The following is a 27,846-nucleotide window of genomic DNA, read 5'->3' on the forward strand; positions in this document are numbered from 1 at the left end:
TTCAACACTTGAAAGAATCTTCCATTTGGGCCATGTCTTAATTGACCAGCCTTATTTCTACAGAGTGCAACACGACCTGCAGTCTCTGTAGCAAGGCATGTCAGCCCCACTCCATTTTTGCATTCCAAGTGGGAAAAGAGAGGAAAGACTAGAGTAAGAAACTGGTATTATTTAGAACAATTTTGACATATAAAATTACTTCCCAGTGTGGGAGGTGAAAAGCTTCATGAGTCAATCCTGCTGTCATCCTCAGCATGTCTTTCAATGTGCCCTACAGCATCCTAGAAAAGAACCAGAGACGTCAGATAAGAACAATAACAACAACAATAATAACAACAACACAAAAAATTAACAAAAAAATTTTGCAAAAGATTCTTGACACCTCACTGAAAATAACCTTCTGGATAATACACTTTTTTTTTGTTGTTTAAAGTTGCTAAAAATTAAAAAAAAAACAAAAACCAATGTCAGGCTATTAAATCACTATAAATAAAGTACCTCACATACCACGTGATTCAAGGCTTCCTTTCTGACTAGAAGGGCATATCAAACACACACAACATCTCCAAAGCCAGTGCTTAAAAAGAAATGAAGCATTCTACTTCTGTTTCTTAGTTCTCCAAGAAACCTCCTTCCATTGCATCTTTCACCAACTGCTGATTTTACCAGTCAGTCTATAGGTGACAACCTACCTTCCACCCACCTCTTTTCCACATCACTTAATCCAACTGGCATCCAACTTTCATGCCTTTTTCATTTTTTTCCCCACTTGTGCTAACATTTGCTCAGACATTTATGCATTATACTTATTTAAAGATAGTTAGCAAAACCAATCCCGTGTGAAAAATAAGCGGCATCAGCATCCACAACAATGAAGGGGGGTAGTGATGGGTGAAAATCTGTTTCAAGACTGATGTTTGTTCACCTTACAAATAGATTTTTCCTACAAAAACTTAGTAACATCTTAGAATCATAGAATCATAGAATGGTTAGGGTTGGAAGGGACCTCAAAGACCATCTAGTTCCAACCCCCCTGCCATGGGCAGGGACACCTTGCACTAGACCAGGTTGCTCCAAGCCTCATCCAGCCTGGTCTTGGACACTGCCAGGGATGGGGCATCCACAACATCTCTGGGCAACCTGTCCCAGTGCCTCACCACCCTCTCTGGGAAGAATTTCTTCCTGATATCTAATCTAAACCTCCCTGATTTCAATTTGTACCCGTTACCCCTTGTCCTATCACTACAGGCCCTTGTAAAAAGTCCTCTCCCAGTACTCTTGTAGGCCTCCCAGTACTCTATACTCTTGAGTATAGCTACCAAGATTTCATCTATTATTTCAAGAATTTTACCGTTTCCATACAATATTTTAGGATCAAAGTGCTTTAAATGAACCATATCTCAAGCTGTCATATTTAGCTGCAGTCTTCACCTGTCACAGGTTGATTTGAACCCGATCAGCCTTGTATGGCCGTAACTGTATGCAGTTAAGCCTCTCAAGGCTAAAAGAATTTAACCCTTTTTAAAGGAAACAGGATCAAGTCCCACAGTTGTGGTGATATGAAGTACTACCATATACAATGACATCCATTCAACGACATACCTGTTTGGAACCTTTCCTGGAAGTGAAGAAAGCATCACAGTTCTTCCAACGACATTTCAGGGTCTGAAAATTTGGGTTGGTGTGGTCATTTAGCAAGTGTTGTTTCAGATGGTCCACAACTCCAAAGATCAGTGAACATCCATGCCACTGGAAGAAAACAACAGGCCAGAATAAGCCAGGAAAACAAACAAACAAACTGCAATGTTTTTCTTCTTACAACTTCACAATACTCTAACAAGACTGTTCACATACATGCCACCTCCTGCACCTTTTTCATCTTCTTATTCCACTTCCATTCTCAACGGTCACTATTCCTGTAATTACCGCTTTACAAAGACTTTTCCTGCCTCTAGCCAAGCCTCGACCATCAGCAAGAATGGCAGGAGGAAGAGAGTTAGTTTTACAAGATTTAAGCTTACCTAAGAAGGGTCATTGGGAATTTAATGAAACTTATTTAGTAAATCAGCTTTTCTAGGTCACTCAGCTGAAGTTTTGGGTTTTAAACAGGTACATGTCACTATCTAATAACTGCCAGAAAGAAAAATAATTTAAAATGCTACTACCAACTTGCCCCAAAGCATACACCCATACTAACGACCTTTACAAATGGAAGTAGTGATACATACTTCCATTTAAAATGTACATATACATTTTTGAATATTACTGAATTATAATAAATCACAGGTCAAGCTATGCAAGACTGAGTAGTGACCACACCCAGAAAATTAGTCTAAAGTATAACAAAGGAAGGCTAAAAACATTTTGCTCATTACCCAGCAACGATAATTCTGCATCAGATTAAGCCTCACAGCTCTCACACTGCCATCGTAACATCCAGTGTAGATCTGAAAAAGAAACATTTATGGATAAAGAGAAGACTGATGCATATCCTGAAGAGGTAGGCAAAACGACATCTTAACAAACACTTTCATTACGCAAATGCTCTACACAAAAATGTCCTTTGGAATGAAAAGTATGTCAGACACTTGTAATCCCATAAAGAACATTAATCACAATACAGAAAACTCTGCAGGCTGAAGATTGCATTTTGTTCAAGTCATTTTGTCTCTTGGAAATACATCACCAGGCTGTAACGGCCAATCTGCTCCGTGTGGAGACTTTCACTCGTCACTAAGCTTCTCATGTGAACACCTCTGAGAACACCCAAAACAGACTATGGCTGGGGGGCAGTTCAAGCCTCAGACAGTAAACACAAAGCCTGAGTGTTCTCCATCTCACTCACATGAGAATGAAACCTGGGCAGCATATATTTCACTTAGTAGATCAGTTCTGTTAGACTTGATTCTTCATTACTATACCTCTTATTTTACAATCCGAAAAAAAGTTTGCAAGTTCCTACACATGCAGGCAAGTAAGTGCTTCTAATGACTATTTTAAGCAAGTTAATTATCCAGAGGTGCTTCTGAAACCTATCTTGCATAGCAGATGCATGAAGAAATCTGTGCAGCTAGATCAATTGCATACCTTTGTTTAGATTCTATCAAAGGTTACTAGAGATATGACTGTGGGTGAAGTTTTTCTCTAGCATCTGTGTGACTTCAGTAGAAGTCAAAGATGATTGATGCTTGAAAAGAAGGAATATTTTACTATTTCTAGACTTCATTGAAATCATCTCTGTAAACAGAACTATTGTTTTAAGACTACAGTAAGGTATAGAAGGTATTTTTTTCCCCATACAATAATAATACCTAAATACAAAGCTGTTAATAGCAACTTGATTTTTTGGCTGACATTTCCAAGTTCTTTGGTTAAACTGTCTTGGGGACATTTACAACCTTAGAGAAATCACAACCTTCTCTTTGAGACCAGTGAAAAGAAGGAAGTTACCATGCTCTTATGGATGGTCATACACATGATCATATCAGTGTGGCCTCCGTAGACTTGCAAGCGGTCATTTGACTTGAAAGAAACAGAAACAGACATTTAACAGTGTGACAGTTAGCAGCCATTTTTCACTGATGTTCAAATGGAAATGCTTCACGAACAGTTTCCTGCTTAGCAACTAAACTCCCTGAGTGATTCCAAACCTGAAAGCCATCATAAAAGCTCACTTTCGCTTACATTACTTCTGTGAGTCTTTTAGTTCAACTAAGCATTTGGTCTTTCAAGCAGACAAAACTAATTCACAGATTCACAGAGTGGGAGGGGTTGGAAGGGACCGCTAGAGATCACCTAGTCCAACCCCCCTGCCAGAGCAGGATCACCTAGAGTAGAGCACACAGGAACAAGTCCAGGTGGCTTTGGAAAGTCTCCAGAGAGGGAGACTCCACCACCTCTCTGGGCAGCCTGTCCCAGTGCTCTGTAACCCTCACAGTGAAGAAGTGTTTCCTCATGGTCAGGTTGAACCTTCTGTCTTCCAGTTTATGGCCTGTCACCAGACACCACTGAGAAGAACCTGGCCCCATCCTCCTGACACCCACCCTTTAGATATTGATAAGCATTGGTAAGATCCCCCTCAGCCTCCTCTTCTCCAGGCTAAACAGACCCAGCTCTCAGCCTTTCATGTTTCTCCACTTTTCAGAGTTGCCAATATTTAAGCATAACCCAGGCTGTTTAAAAAAAAAAAAAAGGTTTATGTTATATTCTATAAAACTGATGTATTTTGGCCAGTGAGACAACTGTGTATTCTGAGTGACAGGAAACAGAGGGATGGGCCAGAGACACGTAAGCACAAAGACAACTTCTACTTGACACCAAAATTGTTAGTCTACACATCAGGTAAATGTCATTAGTAACCATCTATTTTCTTACCTGTAGTTCATAAACACGAACAAATTTATCCAGGCATGCTGTCACCATCACCTTGCCAAGAATGTTGACAACTGTTACTGCATGGTTGTGGCCTTTATAGATCCGTACCAGCTCTCCAGTCTGCGGCCAGAAACAGCAAAGGCAAACAGGTGTTTGGTTTGGTTGTTTTGGTTTTTTTTTAAGGACAACGAAACAAACCAGTTTTATCTAAACTAGATACTAGCTACAGTGCTCACTATACCAAAAAAAAAATGAAATACCCTTCATTAGACTTCCACTGGCTGTGAAGTCAGTGCTAGGTTATGATAAAATATAGAAATGCACGCCGCTGAAAAGATTCTACTTCTCCTCTTTCTGTCACTAGTTACATGTTCCCACGTATCCTGCAACTAGTACTGTGCTATTAGTACTAGCAGTATAGATGTAGACACAAGGATCAGTGAGCAAATTTAGCTAAATACACAAAAATGGACAATTTTTGTCAATTAAAATTCACCTCTGCTAAGTTTCTTCATCTAACTCATTGCGTAGCTACATGAATGTTTCTGCTGGCATGGAGGAAAGATGGTGTAAAAAGAGGAAGAGAGTGGCATTCTCTTTCTTAAACACAAAGCATTCCCAACAATATAACAGCTTTTGAACCAGCTAGACTGGAATGCTATTTGTGTTCCTCACGTTTTTCCTGTAATAAAGAAACGTTTCCCCCCACCAGAATCTCTCACATGGCTTTGCTCTTAACGCTTTCCACATTATCAGTACACTGGTAGTAATATTTGCAAAAGCAAGACCCCCAGATAAAAAGAAATTACATCTCATATGTCAAGAGTCAGCATGTTCATGTTTCCCAAGCTGTTTTATCCCCTGCATCCCTCCTTAGTTAGCTACAGTGCATAGTCACATTAACGAAATCATATGACTTCCTTTTCTGGAAGCTATTCTGCCCCACCAGTCAGTCAAAAAATTTTGGATATACTGACTTTATAGCACAGGAATTCACTGCCTTAATAGCAAAAGTCATTCCAACTTTATCTGAGACTTACATGAATGTTGTGTGCATGGACAGACTGATCACTGGAGCCACTGAATACCAGATCATTCACCACCTTACAAAAAAAACCAAACAAATAAATGCCTTTTTGTAACAGTTATGTAACAGGTGCGCGGGTTTTGGCTGCGATAGAGTTAATTTTCTTCACAGCAGCTAGTAATGGGATAGCGTTTGGATTTGTGATGAAACCAGTAATGATAATACAGAGATGTTTTCCTTATTACTGAGCGGTGCTTACACAGAGTCAAGGCCTTTTCTGGTCCTCACTCCACCCCACCAGTCAGTAGGCTGGGGGGGCACATGAAGCTGGGAGGGGGCACAGCCGGGACAGCTGACTCCAACTGACCAAAGGGATATTCCATACCGTATGGTGTCACACTCAGCATATAGAGCTGGAAGAACAAGGAAGGGGAGGATGTTCAGAGTGATGGCATTTGTCTTCCCAAGTAACTGTTACATGTGATGGAGCCCAGCTTTCCTGGAGATGACTGAACACTTGCCTGATGATGGGGAGTGGTGTATGAATCCCTTGTTTTGTTCTGCTTGTGTGCATGGCTTTTGCTTTAACTACTAAACTGTCTTTACCTCAACGCATGAATTTTCCACTTTTCTGTTCCAATTCTACCCCCATCCCACCAGGCGGGAGTGAGCAAGTGGCTGTGTGGTGTTTAGTTGCCAGCTGGGGTTAAACCATGACAATTGGCAAGCAAAACATTAAGATGTTGTAATACTGTAGTATTTCCTAAATTTGACAGTCTTAAGATCAACGGAGAGTATAAAAAAAGAGCATGCACTGAGTTCTTTACATAAGAGGTAGAACATGTACTCTGGTATCCTAATGATGACTTCTGACACTTCACCAATGCCATTACAAGCTGTTAAATTGCAGCCCACCAGGCTAACTCATTCTACCTGGGGACTACCCTCAGGGACAGCCCAGTAGCAGATCAGGGACCAAGCAAACTGAATGCATAACGCTGCTCTGCACACGCACAGTGACATGGTTTCCTGGAAATACTGGATGTGCTGTGCACTTATGTTCTGGTCACATAAGAAAGATGGTGCTCCTGACAAGTACTAGTCTAGAAAGGAAGCTTAACAGATCCATCATGGAGCACAAAAGCACCAAGTATGCTGCCACGCAAACAGGACTAGGATAGTCCACAGGGCAAAGGCTATGCCACTGCATCATAATATCTAAAGTGACAAACACAATCTATGGAAGCCATGTCCAATCTGTTACATGACAGTGGTCACAGCAACGCAGTCAAGACAATCATATGTTCCAGCTTGTAATCTCAGCAGCCAGAAACCTGTAAATAAGTGATAGTGATTCTTCTATCAAAATAAATACTTCTCTGGAGTTACATTTATTCCAGTTTCCTCTGAGGTTTGTATAAACAGAGTATGTGAAAGTTACCTTCATCTTTTTATCTGTTGGCAAACACATTTAAAGATTCCCTGACTCTTCTAACAACATGAAATAAACGTGCTTCCTACACGCACCCCCTAACAGTTTTGCTGGGAACATGAGGTATGGCAGTCAACCAGAGACAATTTTCCTGCCAATTTACTCAGTTTTTACAATTTAAAATAGAGAAATCCTCTATTTCCTACCACAACTGCTCACTATTAGGTGAGAGAAAAAGAAAAAAAACACCTTTTTTAAGCATTCTTTGTCAGAAATGTATTTTCAGAGACACTTGCCTTCATGCAGAGTATAGTTTTGCTGTGTCCTTCCAGGGTTCTGAGAAGCAGCCCATTCTGTGCATCTCGCACGCTGATGGTGCAGTCGTAGGAGCCCACTACCAACAGCTTGCATGCTCCTTCCTGAGCTGTGGCTAGACAGCTCACTGCTCTAGGGCCATGGCATTCAAAGGTATCGATCTGCTTGTTGTTCTGTTGGGGAAGGAAGAAATGGTATTTAAAAATTAAAACTTTGCTATGATGCTGACTAGACCACTGAGTCCTTTTTGTGTTGTACTTGTGTTACAGTGTCTGATTTCAGTTTAGTAAAACACCCTTTCAGCACTGGTAAGAGTTGTATCTTAACAACTAAGTTTCCAAATGGAGCAAATAACTCCTTATGTTGGGCTTTGATTTTCTGTCTTTTAAAAAAATATTTCATTATTTAGCAAAGGTGCAGTAAATCTTCCTTCTGAGTGAGAACAATGAGAGGAAATAGTGTTATGAGTAAAATGCAAACCAGGCTAAACTTGTAAGGATAAATTTGAGAAATTGGCCTAGGATCCATGAAAAGAATAATCAGAAAAATAACATTTGACTAATGATTTTTATTCACTTTTAAATATAATGAGGACTCCTGGTTAAGCCTCTTTGCCGGAAAACCACGTGACTGAGTCTCTTCTACAACTGCAGATGGAGTGGGCAAAGTGAGCAACACATTAAAGTCTCTCACACTACTCTGATGGGCAAGAGAACAGGATTCATAAATAATCAGCTGTGTCAGAAAACACGACAGATGACTGGTAGGCCAGGTGGGACCTTAAGGAAAAACATGACAATACAGCAGTTAAGAGAAAGCTATCCAGAGGGAAGGGCAGATGGGACAGTTGCATACCCTGACAAAATAAAAGACCAAAAGGGGCCAACAGGACTCTTTATTCCAAAATACGTCAATTACAAATACACTTAATAATTAGGAGAAACAATGGAAAGAAACACAACATGGAGAGAAACAGCATTGCAACAGGCTCTTAGGTGCCAATATTTAAGCAAACTAACCTTTATGCTGAAAGTAACCACACTGCCATTTGCTAGGCCTGCATAAAGGATCCGCCATCTACTGTGTAAACAGAGCACTCGATCTTCCAGTTTAAACTGTTCCATACACTCTCTGGTCTGGCAATAGAAAGAAGTATTTTAAGGCTTTTCATTAACTGGAAAGAATTCAGGGGAAAAAAACCCTGAAGTGAACAATGATTTTCACCTACAAGCTGCATTTTTTGGACCAACAGAAAACATTTGAAAGTCTGGTGTCACATGGCATTTTGATCCTGGTTTTAACCAGCTCACTCCTGTCTTTGAGACTTGACTGTATTTCAATAACCATTTATAACCTAAAAGCTTTATTCTAGCCACAACCTCTAATGCATACAGAGGTTCAGAGTACAGACTATATATACATGAAGAACACTCCGTTACATGCTTGAGTTTGAGGAATCCCCATGGATTTCCCCACAGGGAAGTGTCATGAATCATCAGCTTAAGAATCAAAAATCTCTGGCAGTTTGGCCCCTGAAGCAGATACTGGCTTTCTAGTCAACGAGCCTTCCTACCATTTTTCCTTAAAAGTCCAGCTTCAGGAAGTCTCTGTCTGTTCTTCCAACTGCCCTCAGAATAATAGTGCCTTCCATAAACAATGAAGTTAGAAACAGAGCAAGACAAATACAATATTCATGGCCAGACAACCATAATGCATGTGGGCATCACGAATATTCAGGATCCCCTCATGCTGTTCTAGCAAAACCTCTGCTGATAAGCTAGCCAAAAGATAAGGGTAGTAAATCACTTTATGGTTCACTATGGGGGTTTTTTCCTGCTCCACTCTAATGAGGTATAAAGTGGGGCTCATGTCCAGTTCATAGAATCATAGAATGGTTAGGGTTGGAAGGGACCTTAAAGACCATCTAGTTCCAACCCCCCTGCCATGGGCAGGGACACCTTGCACAAGCCCGGGTTGCTAAAAGCCACATCCAGCCTGGCCTTGAAGACATCCAGGGATGGGGCATCCACAACATCTCTGGGCAACCTGTTCCAGTGCCTCACCACCCTCTCTGTGAAGAATTTCTTCCTGATATCCAAATATATGAAGGTGAAAGGAAAAGGAAAGGTGAAAGGAAAGCTGCAATGAGGTCTCCTCGGAGCCTCCTCTTCTCCAGGCTGAACCCAGTTCATATGGGTTTAAAGGGCTTTTTGCATTTATATTTGCAAACACTCACATGAAAAAGCAGTACCTGTAAACCAACACAGAGTTTGAGTACCTTGATATTGTAACAGTTGATAGTGTGGTCACTTGAGCCAGTGTAGAGTGCAGCGTTCTTCCCATACGTCTGAGTGACCAGGAGGCAGTTCACTTTTGAAGTATGTCCTTCAAAGATGGCCACGCACTTCCTGCTCTAAAAAGGAAAGCATAGGGTCTGTCGACATAAAGGCCCATCATGCCTCTCAGGATCTGCACCTGACAGCACAGGGTAGGACAGCTAACAAAAGCACGACTCATGCATCAGTCTATCTGCCCTTACCCCTCTCACAGGGAGAAGGGGCTGGGAAAAGGGTAAAGAGAGGTTGAAGAAAAGGGATAGAATAAAATAAAAAAAAAAAGTGCTTGAAAAAGCAGCTGCTTCCTTTACTCCATAGCAAGGCTTTATAAAAACAGAATTGCAACCTTGTGACTCCAATTAGTATAACCCCATTACCACAACCTTACTTACAACCAGACTGTAGGCACGAACAGTTTTGTCTGCTGAGCAGGTATACAACAAATTCCCAAAAATCTGCATGGCATTCACTGCCGCCAGGTGTCCCTCAAAGTCTCCCTCTGTAGGTTCTTCATCCTCACCTGGCTCTGAAGACACTTCTGTAGGACAGAGACACACGTACGTTGATTACATGAGCACACTCAAGCAAACACGCTGCTGCTCTCTCTCCTACCAAACAGCACAACTATTTCATGGTGTCAGCACCTTAAAGTCAGATTTCATTGTGGGTCCCAGCTGGAGCCTGTAAGTGGCAGAAGGCAATATAAAATGCCAGAAAGGCCTTTATATGATGTTAAGTCCAGACAGTTCTTTAAAATAGCTGAAGGATTGTATTATTGTTTGTCCTATAGCTCTGTGGAGATTGGGGAACAGCAGTGTTCCTGTGGGAGGGGGTGGGGGGATGCAGAGGGGTCAAGGCACAAAGAATTCAATGAGGGATGACATAAGTGAGTATACGCCACTTCCCACTTCAGTTTTTAGTGCAGGCTTTTATCTTCAGGGCAAAACTCCCCTCTGAAAGCAGTCTGACCAAGATTAACTGTAAATCCTGCAAGACACTACACACAATGTATCAGAAGAAAAGATCAGAAGATATACCTGATGAGTTCTTTGACCCTCTTAGGGATGATATGGAATTCTGCAACTCAGTCACACTGTAACACAGAAATAAAGAGTAACATGATTGGACTTTGCATATTCATTTTTGGACAAAATATCAGTGTAAGTAATACTCTGGAAAATTTCTACCCCAGTAGAAAATAGGCTGTGACATATAAGCTCAAAAACAAACTTTCCATGGACAGCAGCCTTGCTTTTGTATCAGAGAAATCAGTAGGTAACAAGACACATTCATTGGGCCAAAAAAGCAAATTTAATTTTAATTTTCCTCCCTTATTTCACTCCCGCATGAAATTAAGTTACTGATGTTGTAAGACTTCCTGAATGGGGGAAAAAAAAATAAAGGAAAAAAAGAGAGGCCTCTTATGAATACTGCCAAATGGTTTTACTTTTGAGAGACCTACAATAATCTCACCTTTTCCCATCATCCCTATAATCTATGAGAGTGTCACTGGTAGAGCTCACTTCATCATAACCAGAGCAAAACGCCTCTAGAACTGCTTGATCCCCAGCGCTGCGTGAAGCCCTCTTTGACGGGTTGTCTGGTTTCTCGTCACCCAACTCTGATGAACCAACGTCAACCACCTCACACTGGGGTGCTGGAAGTTCCACTAGTTCCAGGGAAGCATCACTGGCATTCTCATCTTTGTTTCTTGCTGTTTGAGCAGTAGCTCCATCTTCCAGTCTTGGAAGAGTGGATGTAGTAACTTTTTCTCCTTTAGGAACTTTTCCACCCTTGACTTTCCGGACAGGCTTAGATTCAATTATATCCTGTTCTGTATCACTGTTCTCTGGCACGTGGGCTGCCCTCAGAGTTTTCTTCTTCCTTAACTTTCTCCTCCTCCTGTTCCCTTTTTCTGCTGGGACTACAGTGGTTGCCGTCCATTGCTCAGACAGTTCTGCTGACAGACTGGGGGTTTTATCCATTGGCATTTCTAGAAGGACTGAATGCTTTGGAAGGGAAGTGCTACACTGATTCGGTAAAAAGCTTTCAGTCACTGTACCATTTGCTTCTCTCTTGCTGAAAACAGAGAGTGAATGAGAAGAAGGGTTCTCAGGAAGTCCAGCCTTTCCCCTGTCCACAGCAGGCTTGTGAACATCTTGATTAGCGTGTTGGAAACAAGCTGCCAGCTCTGATATGGATATGTATGCAGAGAGAACTGGAAACACTGAAGTTTTCTGGTTGGTCTCATCTGAAGAAAACAGACCAGTGTTATATTCCATCTGTGCAGCAATAAATACTCATGCAAAACTGCTTTCCCTGCGTTTTTTGCACATACTGAATTGCGCATGTGAAGTACATATTCCTACATGCTGAAAGCTATGTGCACAGTCAGATCTGCAATACCAGTAAGCCACCCAGCCTTTAAAAAACATAGCTGGGCAATGTTTATCTGTGTACCCAGAAGCAAAGGAATGGGGCACATCATTCAAGTTGCTTGCTGACTATATGCTTTTAAAGTTCTGAGAAACAACTTTTGGTGAATCATACACTGACACCTGCCTCAGATGGGAAGTTCTAAGATAAAACTAGAACTTGCTGTCAGTGTAGGGTACACCACAGTTACAGCAGCTGTTCTTCCCTGACCCATAACTGTCATACTCAGCTACAACCTGTTAGAAAACCCTCTGTACAGAAGAAATGAATGCTTAGGCGAGGTTTAAACAGTTACTGTGTTGAATTATACTGGGAAGAAGGCACAAGGCCCTGAATTCTGAATACACCTCTAACCGTGCATCCCTCATTTCCCACAGGAAGGGGGATGGAAGGAATGTGGTAGCTTAAAACCAAAACAAACAGGAAAAGAAGAATAACTGGCAACTTAAACTGAACTTTCTCAACCCATAAGTTATTAATTCTCAGCACTCGGAGTACTGCAGGTGATAGAAAAGAAGTAGGAAATCACCATGGTAGTGCAAGAAAACAGAATCCCTCAGTTCTGCAGGTGGGAGAGAGTGCTGGTAGCTAGGAAAAAAAATGTCATCATCTCCCTCAAAGCAAGGCTGAGCAGACTTCCTAGGGAGCCGACAAGCCAGATGTTCAACCCCCTAGAAAGCAGAGAGTCTGCTCCCAGAGAGAATTCTTCCCCCTCAAATTACAGAATTTCCCTGAAAGTAAATTTATGCCGCTGCAGCTAGTGATCACTGTAACGTTAAAGAAAAACGTCACCTCTCTTCATCGACGGTGAACCATGACAGAATGGCGTGTGCCAAGAAAACGGGAAAGAGGAGGAAAGGCAGTGGCTTCCCACAAGCTAAGTCTTAACAACAAAAACAAATACAAAAGCTGATTCTTCCTCCCGCCCCAGGTTCGCTTCAGTGTACACCCCTACAGCTTCATAATCCCTGTCTAATTAATAATACAACATTAATGTAATGCAGTGGAATACAGGAAACGCAGTGGTGTCTAAGAAAGCACAAAAAGCACTATTTATGCAGGAGAAAACTGCAAAAAGGTTAAAAACCCTTTCAAATTCTTGTATTTAAGAAGTCTAAGCTTCAATTCAGTCAACACTTATCTTGTGCTTGAGAAAAAAGTGTGCTCATGAAAGTAGAACAGCATGGCATTTTCCAATAGCATCTTCCAATTCAGCTGAAGGGGGAAGAAAATTGTGTTGGCTGTATTTAACAAGGATCTTACTTATGAATCTTTATTCCAAATTATCTAAGTTAAGGGTTTGGGTGACAGAGTTACGGGAGACAAACAACTGTCCTTAGAGTCACCCTGCTTAACTTCACAGGCTCTTAGGAAAGTAAAGGATGATTGAGCTTTTAAGAGCCTGTGAAGTCACAGTAGCAAGTTGCAGAAGAAAGTATCAATAACATTTAAGCCTTTGACCACAGACTACAGCACATGAGTTTTAGGGGTTTTAAAGTTTCTAAATTAAGAGTTAGCAATTTCAGCTATAGCCATTAAGATCTCATTTTTCTGCAGCAGTAGGTCTCACATCAGTACTGCAGTTAATTCAGCAGTTCCTCCTCCAGACAAAAAGGAACACACAGCTTCATTGGTAGCCCTCTCCTACACACTCCCCTCACATCAGTGACCAGTGCCTAACATCCTCCTTACTGTAAATTGTTTACTGAAATCACTAATAACATCACACGAACTCTGAACGAGGTTATTACATCTAACCAGGACCTCCAGACCAGTAGGATTTGGAGAGACAGATATGACAGATTGTTATTTTTAATACCACTCTTTGGTATTTATTTATACTCTTTAATTTATACTCTTTGTGCTTATCCAGCAGGGCCCCAGAAGAACACAGAATATTCTTAATGTAGTTGGTCATCATTTGTCAAAAAAAGATCTTAAGGCATGCATTTTTCCTTTGTAGGTGGATTTTCAGCTACCAATGTCCATTAAATGATGCGGAGTAGAAGACACAAATTACAGGAGGTTTTAAGGTTTGAGGTGTTTTTATTAAATAAATGAAAGTATGTAACCTGCAAATTCATGTTTGTTTTGTTTAAAAAGTAAAACTAGAAACCTGTAGGTGCATATGACTAGAATTTGCATGTGCTTAACAATTTCAAGAACATGGAATCCATTTGGATGTGTTGTAAAGAAGGTCCCAGTTTCTAAGAGTATTCATTTGACAAAGTCCTACGCAGGTTAACAGGAGTTCACCCCTGCACAACAGGCTGCAGGTCTGACATGCAACTTCCATTCTTCTAGTAAAAAAAAATATTTTCCTCATTTTCTTAAAGCTAGTTCTCTTAAAACAAAAAGAAGCCATACATACCATCCTTCCGCTCCATCTCTTTTGCTCGTGAAGCACATGAAGAGCTCTGGAGTACGGAATTCACATTTTCTTCTGAGCCTTTTGGAGACACAGGTTCTCGTTTAACTTGTACTGAGGAGTCAGGAGGAGCAGCAGACGTGCTGCCGGAAGACTGGAATGGTGATGGCATGTTTACATGAACAGCCGCTCCCAGAGGAGGTATAGAAGACGAAGTGTCCAAAAAGGGCAAGAAGGAGCCTGCAGGAATCAAGTCAGCTGCCATCTGAGATTTGCTATTTCTTCTCTCACTTAAGACACTGCAGGACAGTTGCTCTGATAGTTCGGAAGGTTCATACGTGTCTAATGGCAAAAGAAGAGAGGAAAACCAAAACAGAATAAAAACGTTCACATTTTTAAAAAAGCCACTACCAAAGACGACAGCTCACACTTCAACAATAATGACTTAAGTTTTATTGCACATTTTAAATGAGTGAATTTAAGTTAAACGCAATGTTTACAAGATGCTGAGTTCAAAGAGTATGAGAGTCAGCATTCCACTGTTCCATAGTATCTCGTACCTTGTAGCCCCTGCAAGATCTGGATTCTCTGACTTCTCAGTGTACTCATTTCCATGGTTATCTGCAAAAAAGAGTTGCGGTTTAAAGCAGTCCTACTTAAGGCATTTTTTTCAGGCTGTTAACTCCTAATTCAGTCTCAAAAGCTCACTGTTACCTGTTGCTGTAGTACAAGGAACTGTTGAACCTCAACATACGCAGCATGCAGGGCAGACCTAGCCTGCAAAAGACTGCTGTCCACACTACGCAGGGACTTGATTAACTCTTCTTCCCTCAGTGATATAGCCAACAACTGGTCTACCTGAGAACGTTCTGAAAAAGAAACAAAATGTAGAGTGTAATTGCATTTGGCAATGCATTCAAATACATTACACATGATATCTCAATAAATACTAACACCTCAAAATGTCAAAGTCACATAAATTAGGTTAAGCACCAACAGTCATACAAGAAGCTGAAAAGGAATATCGATGCAGGGGAATAGCCCCATGTACATGAAAGAAGAGCGAAGTCGAGTATTCCTCTTTACAGGATCTCAGTTTTGACTCTAACAACTTTATTTCCATCAAAGCTTTGCCAGCACTGATTTGGTTTAGTTGACAAAGTCTTCCACAAAGATCCTTTGTTGAAGTGCACGTGTGCATAAAATACAAATACACATTTTTTGTTCATGTAATCAAAAAGGCAAAGGCAAATTTAAGTTAAACAAGATTGAAATTATTCAGTTAATCCAAAGGCCAAGGAAAGGCACATTAAGAGAAAAAGAACCCAATGACAAAACAACATTTACTATCCAGGATGGATTTTGGGCCATGAGACTCATGTTCGCAGTCTCTTGAGAAAGTGTCTCTGAGCACTGTACTCAGTAAAAGATCCTCCCGTACACCTTTCTGAAGTCCTCTGGCATTACAAAGATTCTCCAAGCAAATTAAGTTTTAGTTTGAGCACTGCTTAGTTTCATTCAGGTTATAGTTTCCTTGAGTAGATTTACTATAACAACGATGCTGCTGAAGAAAAGTAATGGGAGAGGTTTTACTAAGTCGAATGTGTTACTAGTCTCCATTACAGACACTAGTCATTGAATACAGAGGCTGATAAAAGAACCCACCTTTTTAAGTAGTGAAATATTAGTTCCCACAAGCATTAGCATCCATACAAACTGCCCTACATTCCAAACAAATCTTAATACAAACAAGTAATTAAAAAAAGATAACTGGAACATTTGAAAGCTATCTTCTGTACTCCAAAGCTCCCAGGTGGTGATGCAATGATTTAGCTGCCAAAGAAAACATTCTCCCTAAACCACAGACGGTTAATTTTGATACATGGTGATGTGGATGAGTTACGCATATTTGAGAAAGACCTTTTGTGCTGGTTTCAGTGAGAAAAGAGTTAATTTTCTTCACAGTGGCTGGTATGAAGCTGCATTTTTGGATTTACCCTAAGGAAAGTACTGATGACTTTTTAGCTGGTGCTGGGGAGTGCTTGCACCAAATTCAAGGTCTTGCTCAGCTTCTGATACTGCAGCTGTGTTCCCAACTTTCCCACTACAAGCAGTGTGGGGACACACACAGTTCAGACAGCCAACCCAACTGACCGAAGGAGTATTTCATTCCACAGCCCGTCATGCTCGGTCCATAAGCGGGGAATGGGCTGGGGGGCCATAACTCTTACTCTTTTGTTAACTCTTCTGCTAGCTCCTTTGTTAAGGGCTTTGCTAACTCCTTTGCTTGCTCGCTCGTGAGTGGGTGGGTGAGTTGTCTTTCCCAGTCATGCTGCTGCTTGTGGGGCTCACTTGGACTCTGCTGCAATCGCTCTCGGGCTCTGGCTCTCTGGCTCTGACTCTCACTATACGGGACCTGGCTGTGTATCGGTCGTCGAGTGTTGAGCGATGGTATCATGTTTTATTTTCTATTATTTTACTTATTGATAGCATTGTTAGTAGTATGACTATAATATTCATTTATATTCAATTATTAAATAGTTTTTATCTCAATTTTACGAGCTTCCTTGTCTTTTCCTCCGACTCTCTTCCACTGGAAGAGGCGGAGGGGGGAGGTGAGCGAGCAGTTGCTTGGTACTTTATTGCTAACTGAGGTTAAACCATGACACCTGTCTAATGCCAGAATAAGAGTATTCTTTGGTCGGGAGGAGGAAGGAGTGAGGCATTCCACATTCATTTCCATTAAGGACGGGGAAGAAGGAGACAAAAATTAAGAAGTATTGCCAGAGATGTGAAAAACAGAATAAGCCCAAGTTATGCAGGGCACAAGTTCTCTGGTAAGACCACCCAGAAGCAGGAAGGGAAACCTGCATGGCTGAATAACAAGGGAGTCATGGGTGCTTCTCCCTTCAGAACTTCAGCCCAGAGAAGCAACAAATCTCTCTTCCCTGAGCAGGGGAAAGCAAAGGTCTCATCTGTGCAACTGGGAACATTAACTGCAGGCAGAAAGGAGGCACAAAATCTTCTCTTAAAAGCAACTTCTGACAAATTAAGACGGGACTCCAGACAACTCCTTTCGGACGTAAGGAAGAAGTTCTTCACCGAAAGGGTTATCACGCACTGGAACAGGCTGCCCAGGGAGCTGGTGGAGTCACCATCCCTGGATGTGTTTAAGAGACGGGTGGATGAGGTGCTGAGAGAGATGGTTTAGTGGCGGACAGATATGGTTGGACTGGATGATCTCTAAGGTCTTTTCCAACCCAGTGATTCTATGATTCTATGACAATAATGTGTGGCAGACCTGAGAGCAGCCTACCCTACGGTCTTCAGTAAGAGCCCAAGAAGCACCAAAGTAACATTAAGGATCTATCATTTTAGCCAAGTCAAAATACTACTAGGTATTTATAACCTCTGTACCAGATGAACATATGTATGAAATTCACTCACCTTTTTTACCTTTGATTTTTCTTCTCTTATTCTTTCTCTCTAGACTAGGGATTTCAGGAAAAGATCCCTCCTGCAAGTATAATCTTCTATTAACAAAAGTTACCAAAGCAATTTTGCTTAAATCAAAAAGTCAAACATCCACTGTCTTTTTGAGTATTACTTGTACCCACAGAGAGCAATATACAAATGATTTTGCACATTCTTGTATAACTTGTCCTTCCCACTGCCCCTTAAAAGAAGGAGGGCAACAGACCAAGTGCCATGTTTTCATCTCAACTAGGAAGAAATATTAAATAAGCTGACAGCCTTCTACTTACTCAGATGTTTAAGACCACAATTGGGCCTGATTTCCTGCTCTATGGTTTCAGTTGAGGGTCTAGAGGATTAAATCAGTGAGGAATTAGAATTATTTCTTTTTGCATATAACAAAATCATTCTGAAGGTTTTGATGAGAAACAATTTTTGCCCCTTTGGATAACTCCAATACAGGACTGTGAAACAAATTCAGATTCAAGTACATAATTTTGTAGAAAGGGTTGTCTTTCCCTGCTTGACCATAAAACCAGGAACATCTAAGGAAAACAAATTTCTACTACAGCCTAGCTTCCATTTAGATTTTGAAACATCACGATCCTTGCTACAACACCAAGTACTTCCATGGAAATATTTTAATAGCTCTCATTTACCAGCATAACATGCCAGCTACCAAATCAAAATTTAAGAGCATTTGCCATTCCTACTAATTCAAAAAGACTAAGCAGAAGTCCTGCACTAGGGAGGCAGAAATGGATAAGATTCTTGAAGAAAATTAAGTCAAACAAGCAAATCAGTTTGACGCTATCAATGTACAAGACAACCAAATGGAGAAAGTCCTCCTTGCAGAGATCATTCCAAGGCTGAATGACTACTGACAGGGAAAAACCATTTTTTATTGCAATAAAGCTGGGCAAAGGTGCACACTTACTCCAGTTGCTCTTCGTTTCTTTCCAATTCCTTGGCTGTCATTCTGCTCAGTACCAGATGTGCAGCTACTGTCTGTAGCTGCATCTATGTTATTAGACACTGCAAGCAGTGAAGCATTATTTGAAGCTGGACGATTTTCTTCCAAGATTTCAAGTACATTCTGTTTTTCAAGAAGAGGTGTTCTCTTCTCTGGGCTCTCCTGGTCTTGTTTTGCAAGACCTGCGACCTCAGAGGTGGTCTGTAGGCTGTGTCTCCTTCCACCAGTCTCGGTTCTTTCAGACAGAAATGGTGACAAAGGAAGAGATGATTTCTCCCCTTTCAAGCCAACCTCAATGTCAGTGCTTGCCTCACACCCAGGTGCTGTGTGATGTGAGTGGCTGGCTGCAATTATTTGCCTTTGTCCACTTTCTTTTGCTTTGGCTTGTTCAGTGAAGAAGCTATAAGCTGAAGGATTTCTGTCTGCAATGACACTGCTTTCAGAAAAGCTACGTTTTCTGGCTGAGCCAGCTACTGCTAAGGAAATCCCTTCCCATTGGAATCCTTCCAGAGTAGACAGATCGGATTCTTCACCGAGTTCTAGACCCTCTTGCTCATTTTGAACAAGAGGCACCATCTCTATGCCAAACCTTTAAAAAGATAAAAAAGAATAAATACACATGTAACATGCCAGCTAAGTCTAGAAAAAAGCCTTCCCCTTATGCACATTACTGCTTTCAGAGTTCTGGCAACCCATTACACTGGTATTCTGTGCTTTCTGTCTCATCTGAAAATGGATCACAAAATTAGATTTAGTGGCTAAGAACTGACAGTGTGATTTCCAAGTCAGAAATCACATTGTTGTTCTTGCAAACCACATCTGAAAAAGCAACTATGACATCTTTTCAAGACACTTCAAAAACATCAGGTTTAGAGAAAGTTTCAAGTTTCAAGCAATCTTACAATTGCTTCCTCTCAACACAAAACCAACTGTGCATCAGACTAGAATATTAACAAATGAAGAGGGAGCATTTATTCTGCCTGCAGCCTTGCAAGCCTTTCTTGTAGTCTTGAAGAAGCGAAGAAACAAGCAACTGTCGCAGCACTGTGCACATACTGGTTGCATTTTTACATTCTTCCACTTACTAGAAGTAGCTAGTGTCCATATTCAGATATTAAGCAACAGTTATGCACCAATCAGAATCTGTTCTGAGCAGCAGACTACTCTTACTTTTCTATGGACAGACATCTGCAGCCGCAAGCAACCACAAAAACTCAGAATTATGTGTATATGCAAAACATGATGGTATAGCAAACTTCATTCTGAAGTCTTAGTTTTAGGATTCTGGAATTCATTCCAGATTTGGAGAAGAACAACCCTCCCGCTCAACACAAACACACAGAGAGGCATGATTAGCTTTGAAAGCTACCGACCTTGGTAAACCTTTGCCAAGTTCCTGTTTCTTCTTGGTTACCTGCTGGATGACTTGATCCCAGTTTACATTTCGACGGGAAGCACTAAGAATCTGCCTGAGGGTGGGTTTAAGCCCCGACTCCTTCTCTGTCTCACTTCTCCGATGGCCGCTCACATTCCGAATGCGCCGTGCGTTATTGAGATTGGGCTCTGGAAGATGAGTCCCGACTTTGCTCTTCAGACTAATATGTCGTGTCAGGTCTCTTTGCAGAGAGGCTGGGAGGCCAAGTTTGCTTAAATCAGGAAGAAGGAGGCCTAGTGACTGGCTTCCCCCTTTCTGCAGCTCATGATCTGAAGGATTTTCAAAACCTTCCATTTCTAAGTGATCCTGTGAGTTGACACGTTCTTCATCCCCTTCTCCATCCTGCGGGGAGGTTTTCAAATCCATATGCAAATGGTCCTGACCACTTGATGGAGAAACTGTGGATTCCATCTGAAACATAGAATCTTTTAGATCAGCAGAAGCAATACTTGAAGCAGATGGCTTTTCATCATCTTCCTTTTCAGAGGTGGCAGGTTTACCTTCTGGAGTGTCATGGGGTAAATAAGAACTAACAGAAGAACCCAACTTTTCAACTCTTGCGTTTAACTTCTCTCTTCCCATTAAACTGTCATCGCTCACATCTTGTAATGAACTGATTTTGAACTCATCCTTTGGCAATGCTTTCCCAGTTTCTTCCTTATTCTGGTCACTTGTAACCTTGCAAGATCTTAAGGGAGCATTCTGCAAGGAACGGTTGGATTGCGTATCTTTGGGGTCTTCCTTTGCTTCACTTAAATTACTAACAGTCTCTCCAAGCTTGCTGTCAAGCACATCTTTGTTGTCTTCTAAGTTATCAGCACATGCACCAGGCAGCTTCGATGAGTAAGAGGAGAGACCGTTTGTTTCCAATTTCAGCGCATTCAAATGATTCTGCTCTTTGCCACTAGCTGAGGATAATAGAAGCTTGATCTTTTTTAAGATACTGTTTCTGTCTTGCTTTGGGGAAGACAACTTCATGTCTGTGATATTTAGAAGAGGGGATTTCAGCAATGGCATCCTATTGCTTCTGCTATCATCCTTGTCTGGGTTTTCACCACTGGAAGAGTCTTCAATTACCTTGCAAGAATCAAGGTGATCTGAGGTTACATTAGAAGGTGGAGATGCTTCAAGATTTTTAAGTTTTGAAAGGCTAACATTGGGTTCACAAGTTTTTCCTTTCAATGATGAATCAGTAAGAGGCATAAATGCAGAATCCATTTTATCTGAAGTGTTAGAAACGTTATCTTCAGACCGTGGTTGCGGCGGCTCTGCAGCTTTCTGGGATGGATAGGGAGTCCAGCGATGCATTTTATCTCTGGAAGGGCTGCCACTTTTTCCACTGGCTCTTTTGCTTTCTGGTTGCTTCACCATACTAAAATCCAATGCCCTCTCAGAAGGAAGTTTATCACTAGTAAAATCAAGCAAGTCACTCCTATTTTTTCTATCTCTATATGGGAGAACATCAGTGTCTTTCTCCTGCCACTGCCGCACATATCTTTCCTTATTATATTTAATTGGATCTACTGAATATTTATCTCCTGAGCTTCCAAAATTCCAATCATTTGCACCATGAGAAGTACATTTCCTGTTTCCTCCATAACTCTTGGAATTCCAGCTAGAAAAAGGAACTGTTCCTTCTAAATGCCAAGTAGAATTTCTATCCCTGGCACCATGATGCCAATTTGATGTTCCTCTTCCCCGCCCATTTGGATGCCAAACATTTCCAGAATTGCCATATTTACGCCGACTTGAAGAGCTTCCTGAAACATTTTGGTGCCAGCCAGAGCGTCCCCTTGGGCCACCTGAATGTCTGTTTATATTCATGTTCCTCTGACTGTGTGAAAATTTGCTTTGTCTACAACTAATATAATCATCCTTTTCCCACTTCCAGTCCCTTTGTGATGCATTACGATGATGTCTTGATGACTGATCATAAGCTTCTCTTTCTTTGTAAGCAGCTCTTTCTTCTCGCCTTCTCTGTGATCTCCTATCATCACATTCTAATTCTTGGTTTGCACAGCTTGGTTCGGCTTGCCTACAGAAAATTGAAAAAAGCCTAAATTCTGATGTCATTCCATTGAAATCCATCAGCACACAAGCCTCATGCATCTTATTTGCACTGGGAAGAGAACTTCGTTGTTGTTGTTAATAAAAAGAAACAGAGGCAACTTACTTAGCTGCTTTACTTTTCAGGCTTCTATAGTGTTTGCCTTTCAAAACTAATGGTGCACCTTTACTTAAATACGATACGTCAAAACTGCTCTTACAAGAACAACTGAATTGGTGCAGGGACAGTTCCGTGGACTAATTCTTAAATATTTCTGTTTAACTCAGAAAAGAATATTCCTTTTTATTTACTAGTTATTGTACTAATAAGAAACAAACAAAAAGAAAGATTCTTTCTGTTGTATAACCTTTGTAATCTGAGTAATCTTAATAGATTAAAAGTTCATTAGGAGTGAGATAATTAGTTTTTCTGAAGACTACACCGTTGGTGTTAGATGGCATAACTAGAAGGAATTGATACAAAACAGAAGGCAAGTAAGGCTGAGAAAAGCCGTTATCCTACTTACTGGAGAAAACAACTGAGATCATGTCTCCACTTATAGAGGTTAAATTGAAACACAGATGTAAAACTTCCACGGAAGTTGCACCTCAGATACAAAAATATTTTGGCTCCTTTTAACCAAGAGACTGGCAGCCCACAGCCTGCAATACTGAGTCCATATGAGCCTCCCAGAAGCACTATCTCCTGCCCTTTGGAAACTACTTGCGCTTGGCAACTTACCATGAACACATGGTAAATTATCACATGTACATTTAAAGATAAATGCTGCCTTAACACCAACGGCTATTCCCACGGTCAGCAGTCTAAATGTTCTAAGTATTTATTCTACCAAATGAGGAGTTTTTTGTAAGAAAAGTACTGATTACAGAAATGCTTCTTTCTGCCATTACAGGAATACATTCATTCTAGATCCTTGAACCGGCAAGACAGGAAATTTTCACACTACTGCTCAAAAACCAGTTGATTTGATTAAACTGAAAATTCATACTGTACCACCCTTTAAGGTTTCAACACATTCCAGTTTTGCTAAAGGGTGCACACATAATTACTCTATAATGGGAAATGGCCTACTGTGTAAGATGGTGACCTCTAAGACAGGAATCCAAAAAAATCAGTTCTAGGAGCTGACTCAACTAGATTATGATCTAATGGAAACAATTTTGCTGTATTAGTAACTTAATACATGTACTTTCTTTTTTTCTCCCTCCAAACCACAACCCAGCAAAGGGAGATTTTCTACTATTTTAGTTGCCTCAGAAAACCATGGCATTACTCCTTCACCATAAAAACATGAAAAGTGATGTTGTGGCTATCTACACTGACCGAGACGAAAACCTGACCATCGTGCAGTACAAGGACACTTCAGTATGACAGAATGGTGTCAAAACCAAATAATCTCCACAGATCTGTGCACTTGGAGATGCTACTTGAAATTTCTGTCCACAGCAAGCAAGATCTTGTTTCAAAAATCATATGCCCCTTTAATATCATTGCCATGCCATAAATACATTCAAACAATATATTCCCAACTGGAACATCGTATTAGAAACGCACACTTGCAGAGTCACATGGAAGATATAAGGCAATACTTATTACCCTCTGCAGCCTTCTATTTCACAGTGAGCCACTAGAATTACGTTTAGTTAATGGTAAGCAGTAAGATAAAACAGGTAAGACATTTCGTTCAAGGATTATGGGATTTCAATGCAACATTTACAGAACAATCGAATTCATTTTGAAAACAGACAGACTAAAGTTTTATAACAAAGCATGTTCAGCAACAGTTTCTAAAACACCAGGTTCCTAGAGACACCACCTGCCTCAAACAATATTAGCACTACTGTCACATCTGTCAGTGAAATGGGTATCAAATATTAAAATAAAAACATTAGGGCTCTCCAAACACAAGATTCCACAGCAGGGACTGTTTTTATCCATAATGGAGAACAGTTGTACTTCCTTACTAGTAGTGGATCGACAGAACAAGAACATTCAGCAGAAACACTTTTACACGTTGAACTGCAATACCCACACAGGTCTCTTGGATTGTACACTGGCTACAGGCAGTTAACATTTTATGAGCACCTAAGTCTTTGGAGCGTACCCCAACTGCGTTAAAAGCAATTCTATGACCTAAGAGGAGAAAGGAAAACTCACCGGTTCTGTTCCTTCTTTTGCTTGATGAGCTGAATGAGTTCTTTGTCAAGGTATTCTTCTTCTGCCTCTTCTTTCTCCTCTCCTTTTCTGTCATGGGCATCAACATTGTCTTTGTGCAGCTGGCTGGAGATGTGCTTGGCATATGCTGACAAACCCACCAGTGTCACCCTGCACACCCGGCATTCATGGTTGCTGTCCCTAGGAAGAGAGGCAGAGGGTGGACTTTCAACTCTGCCAACAGGCATGGCAGGAATCTCCGGTCTTACTTTGTTTCCTCTGAAGGTGCTTGCGTTCAAGGCAACTAGGTTTTGCTCAGTAGATTTAGGTTACTTGAATTCTCTGGCTTTTTCTTTCAAGGTCTAGTTGTTTGATGGTGGGTTTTTAAAAGATTTTTTTCCAACAATCAAGAGGTAAAAGACTTGGTAATAAAGCTGTGTTAATTGGGAGGAGGAATTCTTCTTGAATTGTTGTACTCAAAATCTTTTCAGAGGAAACATAGTGAGCGAGGAGGCAGTGGAAGGCTTGCAGAGCTAGCAGGAGCTGCTCTGAAGCCCATCCATGGTGCCAGCTGCACTGGGGAAGCCTGGTGACAGCTTCTACATTTAATCCATGCCTTTAGCCTTCCCCCAGTGAAATTTAGAAAAGGGAGGAGGCAGTACATGGATACAGCCAATCCTGATGCAACATAACCTAAACTGGGACAGCTGAGACTGCTGCCTGGAATCCAAAGACTGTGCAGCACAGCAAGTGATGGGAGGGTGCCTTCAGTTCACTGTGCTTTATTTGGTTCAAGTGTGCATGCGGTCTGCCTTCTACTTTAGAGGACTTATCCTAAAAAATACAGAAATTATTTCAGCTGCAGGAAGTCGACAGCTGTGTCAGACAAATGGCTTTACTCATGTTTCAGTGAATACTGGAACACGGTTACAACATTTTTTTACCTTTTTTTTTTTTTTTTTTAAGAAATTCAGATTTCTAAAAATACCTTATTTGTCCTCCTGAAAAATCCTTTCAGTACTCCACTGTTAAGGAAATACACTGTTAATAATAAACCTAAACAAGGAAAATATGTTTACCAGTTAAAAAATGATTTTTAAAAAATTCATGTTTTAAAAAAATCCTTACTTTTTTCCTGCTTTTTTTAAAGCTCATTAAAAAAATGAGTTTTAAATTTTTTTTCATTTTTTCTTATAGCTTATTTAAGAAAATGAGCTTTAAAAATTACAGATTATCAGGATGCTTTGAATATCCCTTTAAGTGGCTGCTCCGTATTTCCAAAGGTTGCAAATAAAACGAAGGAAGGCACCATCCACCATGGCTAGATCCCTTAACTGAACAACTGGACCAGGGTGGCAGAGAACAAGGCAGTCACTCAAGCAGATGCTGACTTCACATCCAAGATAATCAGTCTTCTCACAGTGGTTTAAAAGATCCACAACTGTTTCTACACCATTAACAACTTTCAAAATACATTTTTAAAAAGAAAATACGTGTTCATAATTCTGCCAAAGTTTTAGAATTCTGCCACAGAATTCTAGTGCTTCCAAGAGCAAGCACGAAACTGCCAAGAAAAAAAGTTCTTAAATATTATTTCACTGCAGCCCAAGAAATATAGAAGAGCTTTCTTCAACATTATTGCCTTCCTCCTGAGTTTCTGACATTAAGAGAACACGTTCATTGACAGCTTTATCACAAGGCATGGAACTAAGTGATGCATAAAAATAAATGGTGCAATTCAGCTTGTATGGGAAATAGGACATGAGTTCTTCCAGACAGTGACATACACAATGTACAGAGAGGAAGGATGCAAGACTGTTCTCATACCTTCCCTTCAAGTTTTCAAGCTCTCTGTGGTGAAGCATGCTTCTCATGTGTTCTTCCATCTCCTTCAACACAGGGAAAAAGTTAAAATTGGTCAAAACAAAACAAAACAGTCTATCATATTTTAAAAGCTCACTTTTGAGAACTCTCCTGGCCTCACAGGAAGGTGTACTCTACTCCTGTAGGGCTGTAGCAGTTGTCACTCCCATTTCTGTGACCATGAAAGCGTAAGTAGTCACACTCTCAGGAAGTCATATAATGTTACCTTTCCTGAGGAAGGACATACAAGAGTCATCAGAACTCAACAAAAGGGGAGCAGAATTCCAGGAGAAAGACAAACAGGAGTGCACGTAGCAAAGCTTATTAGACTGATTTTTGACAAATTACTGTCAATCATCATTTTTATTGTAAGTCTCATTGATACCACTCTCCAGAAACCCAGTACTTCAAACACGGTTTTCCTGTGCAATCCGAGCAGTGTCTCTGCATTTGTATTAGGACACAGCTGTAACTTCATCATCAGGTACTATTTTACTCTGCCAGACACACTTCAGAAGCACAGACGTATATTAACGTGTCAGTTTGTTGTTTGCAGCAACCTTGGTCCGTGAACTGCGGTGCTGTTACCATTGTTATTGAAAGAGAGCTTCTGCAAGGGAAAGAATATTCATAACTGAAGGAAAGGAAACAGTTCTGAAGATTTAACTTTCTCTTGGTGTTTAAGCTGAAGTATTTAGAAAATTTCAAAGAACAGATACTAATCACTACCCTCTCTAGTCTGTGAAATCTCATCTGCAAGGCGGACACATCTTCAACCTTGAAGAGCTGTGTGAATTAATACATAGGCAGTTGCAAGATATCCATGTGCCATGTGGCTAAGTAATAGAGGAAGGCTCATTAAGGAACATGCAGTTTCAGTGTAGGCTTTGCATAATGTGCAGTACACAAAATACACACCAAATTGATGCATTAATGAAAACACATGCTGCGCTGCATAATTCCACATTCTCCTTCCTTACAGAAACACAGACCTCCCCAAAGGAATTTAAAAATTGTTTAATACAGTATTAACATATCGCAATTTATAGCTAAATGAGTTTGAGTGCTTTTCACTTTAGTATCAATACAGCAACATAAGAAAAGGCGAGATCTCAATATTAACATTCAGAATATAGTGCTCAGCTCATCCAAGAAAGATACGCTAAAGCACAGCAAATATATTATTTGACTTATGATAGACTCAGATCAATATATTCCTGGTAGAGGGGAAAACCCTCATACTTCACATGATTTTAACATGGAAGCATTTCTTACACACATTTCCTATTAGTATCTACCGATAGATGTAAAGCATTAATTATTTACCTTTTTTGACTTGTACATAATATGACATAATATGCATTTTCGTTCTTGAACCATGCTTATTATTCTGGAAAGATCTTATCCCATACCTGGAAATAAAAAAATAATTTAAAAAGAACCAATATTCAGGATTACTCCCCCCAGAGTATTAGACATTTTAACACTCAGCTACTTAAGACTTGCAGCAGCAGGTCATATCATGTCTCATGTGTATTTTATCATAATGTTTAATTCATAAGGAGAGTAATTAGAGAGGTATGTAATAGTC

The 27,846-nt window shown here is 40.5% G+C and overlaps 1 protein-coding gene across 2 annotated transcripts; it reads right to left on the bottom strand.

The window, feature by feature from the left end:
- On the bottom strand, positions 1-27,663 carry ZNF106 (zinc finger protein 106). 2 transcript variants are annotated; one of them, XM_010151302.1, is made up of 21 exons: positions 27,582-27,663; positions 26,220-26,281; positions 24,396-24,593; positions 20,109-22,205; positions 18,700-19,324; positions 17,736-17,805; positions 15,003-15,157; positions 14,849-14,909; positions 14,292-14,630; positions 10,958-11,735; positions 10,522-10,577; positions 9,877-10,022; positions 9,427-9,561; positions 8,168-8,284; positions 7,130-7,321; positions 5,415-5,477; positions 4,375-4,494; positions 3,451-3,522; positions 2,376-2,447; positions 1,603-1,749; positions 1-281 (listed from the first exon to the last, which is right to left on the bottom strand). In XM_010151302.1, exons 1-21 carry the CDS (start codon positions 27,633-27,635, stop codon positions 225-227), a joined length of 5,616 nt encoding a protein of 1,871 aa, XP_010149604.1. In that variant the 5' UTR covers positions 27,636-27,663; the 3' UTR covers positions 1-224. The 2 variants fall into 2 exon arrangements, with proteins under 2 accessions (XP_010149604.1, XP_010149605.1); XM_010151303.1 differs by lacking the exons at positions 20,109-22,205; positions 24,396-24,593 and having other exon boundaries at positions 27,582-27,635.
- Between the last annotated feature and the right edge of the window lie 183 nt (positions 27,664-27,846).

The sequence above is a fragment of the Eurypyga helias genome, unplaced genomic scaffold (genome assembly GCF_000690775.1).
Source record: "Eurypyga helias isolate BGI_N326 unplaced genomic scaffold, ASM69077v1 scaffold975, whole genome shotgun sequence".
Lineage (NCBI taxonomy): Eukaryota > Metazoa > Chordata > Aves > Eurypygiformes > Eurypygidae > Eurypyga > Eurypyga helias.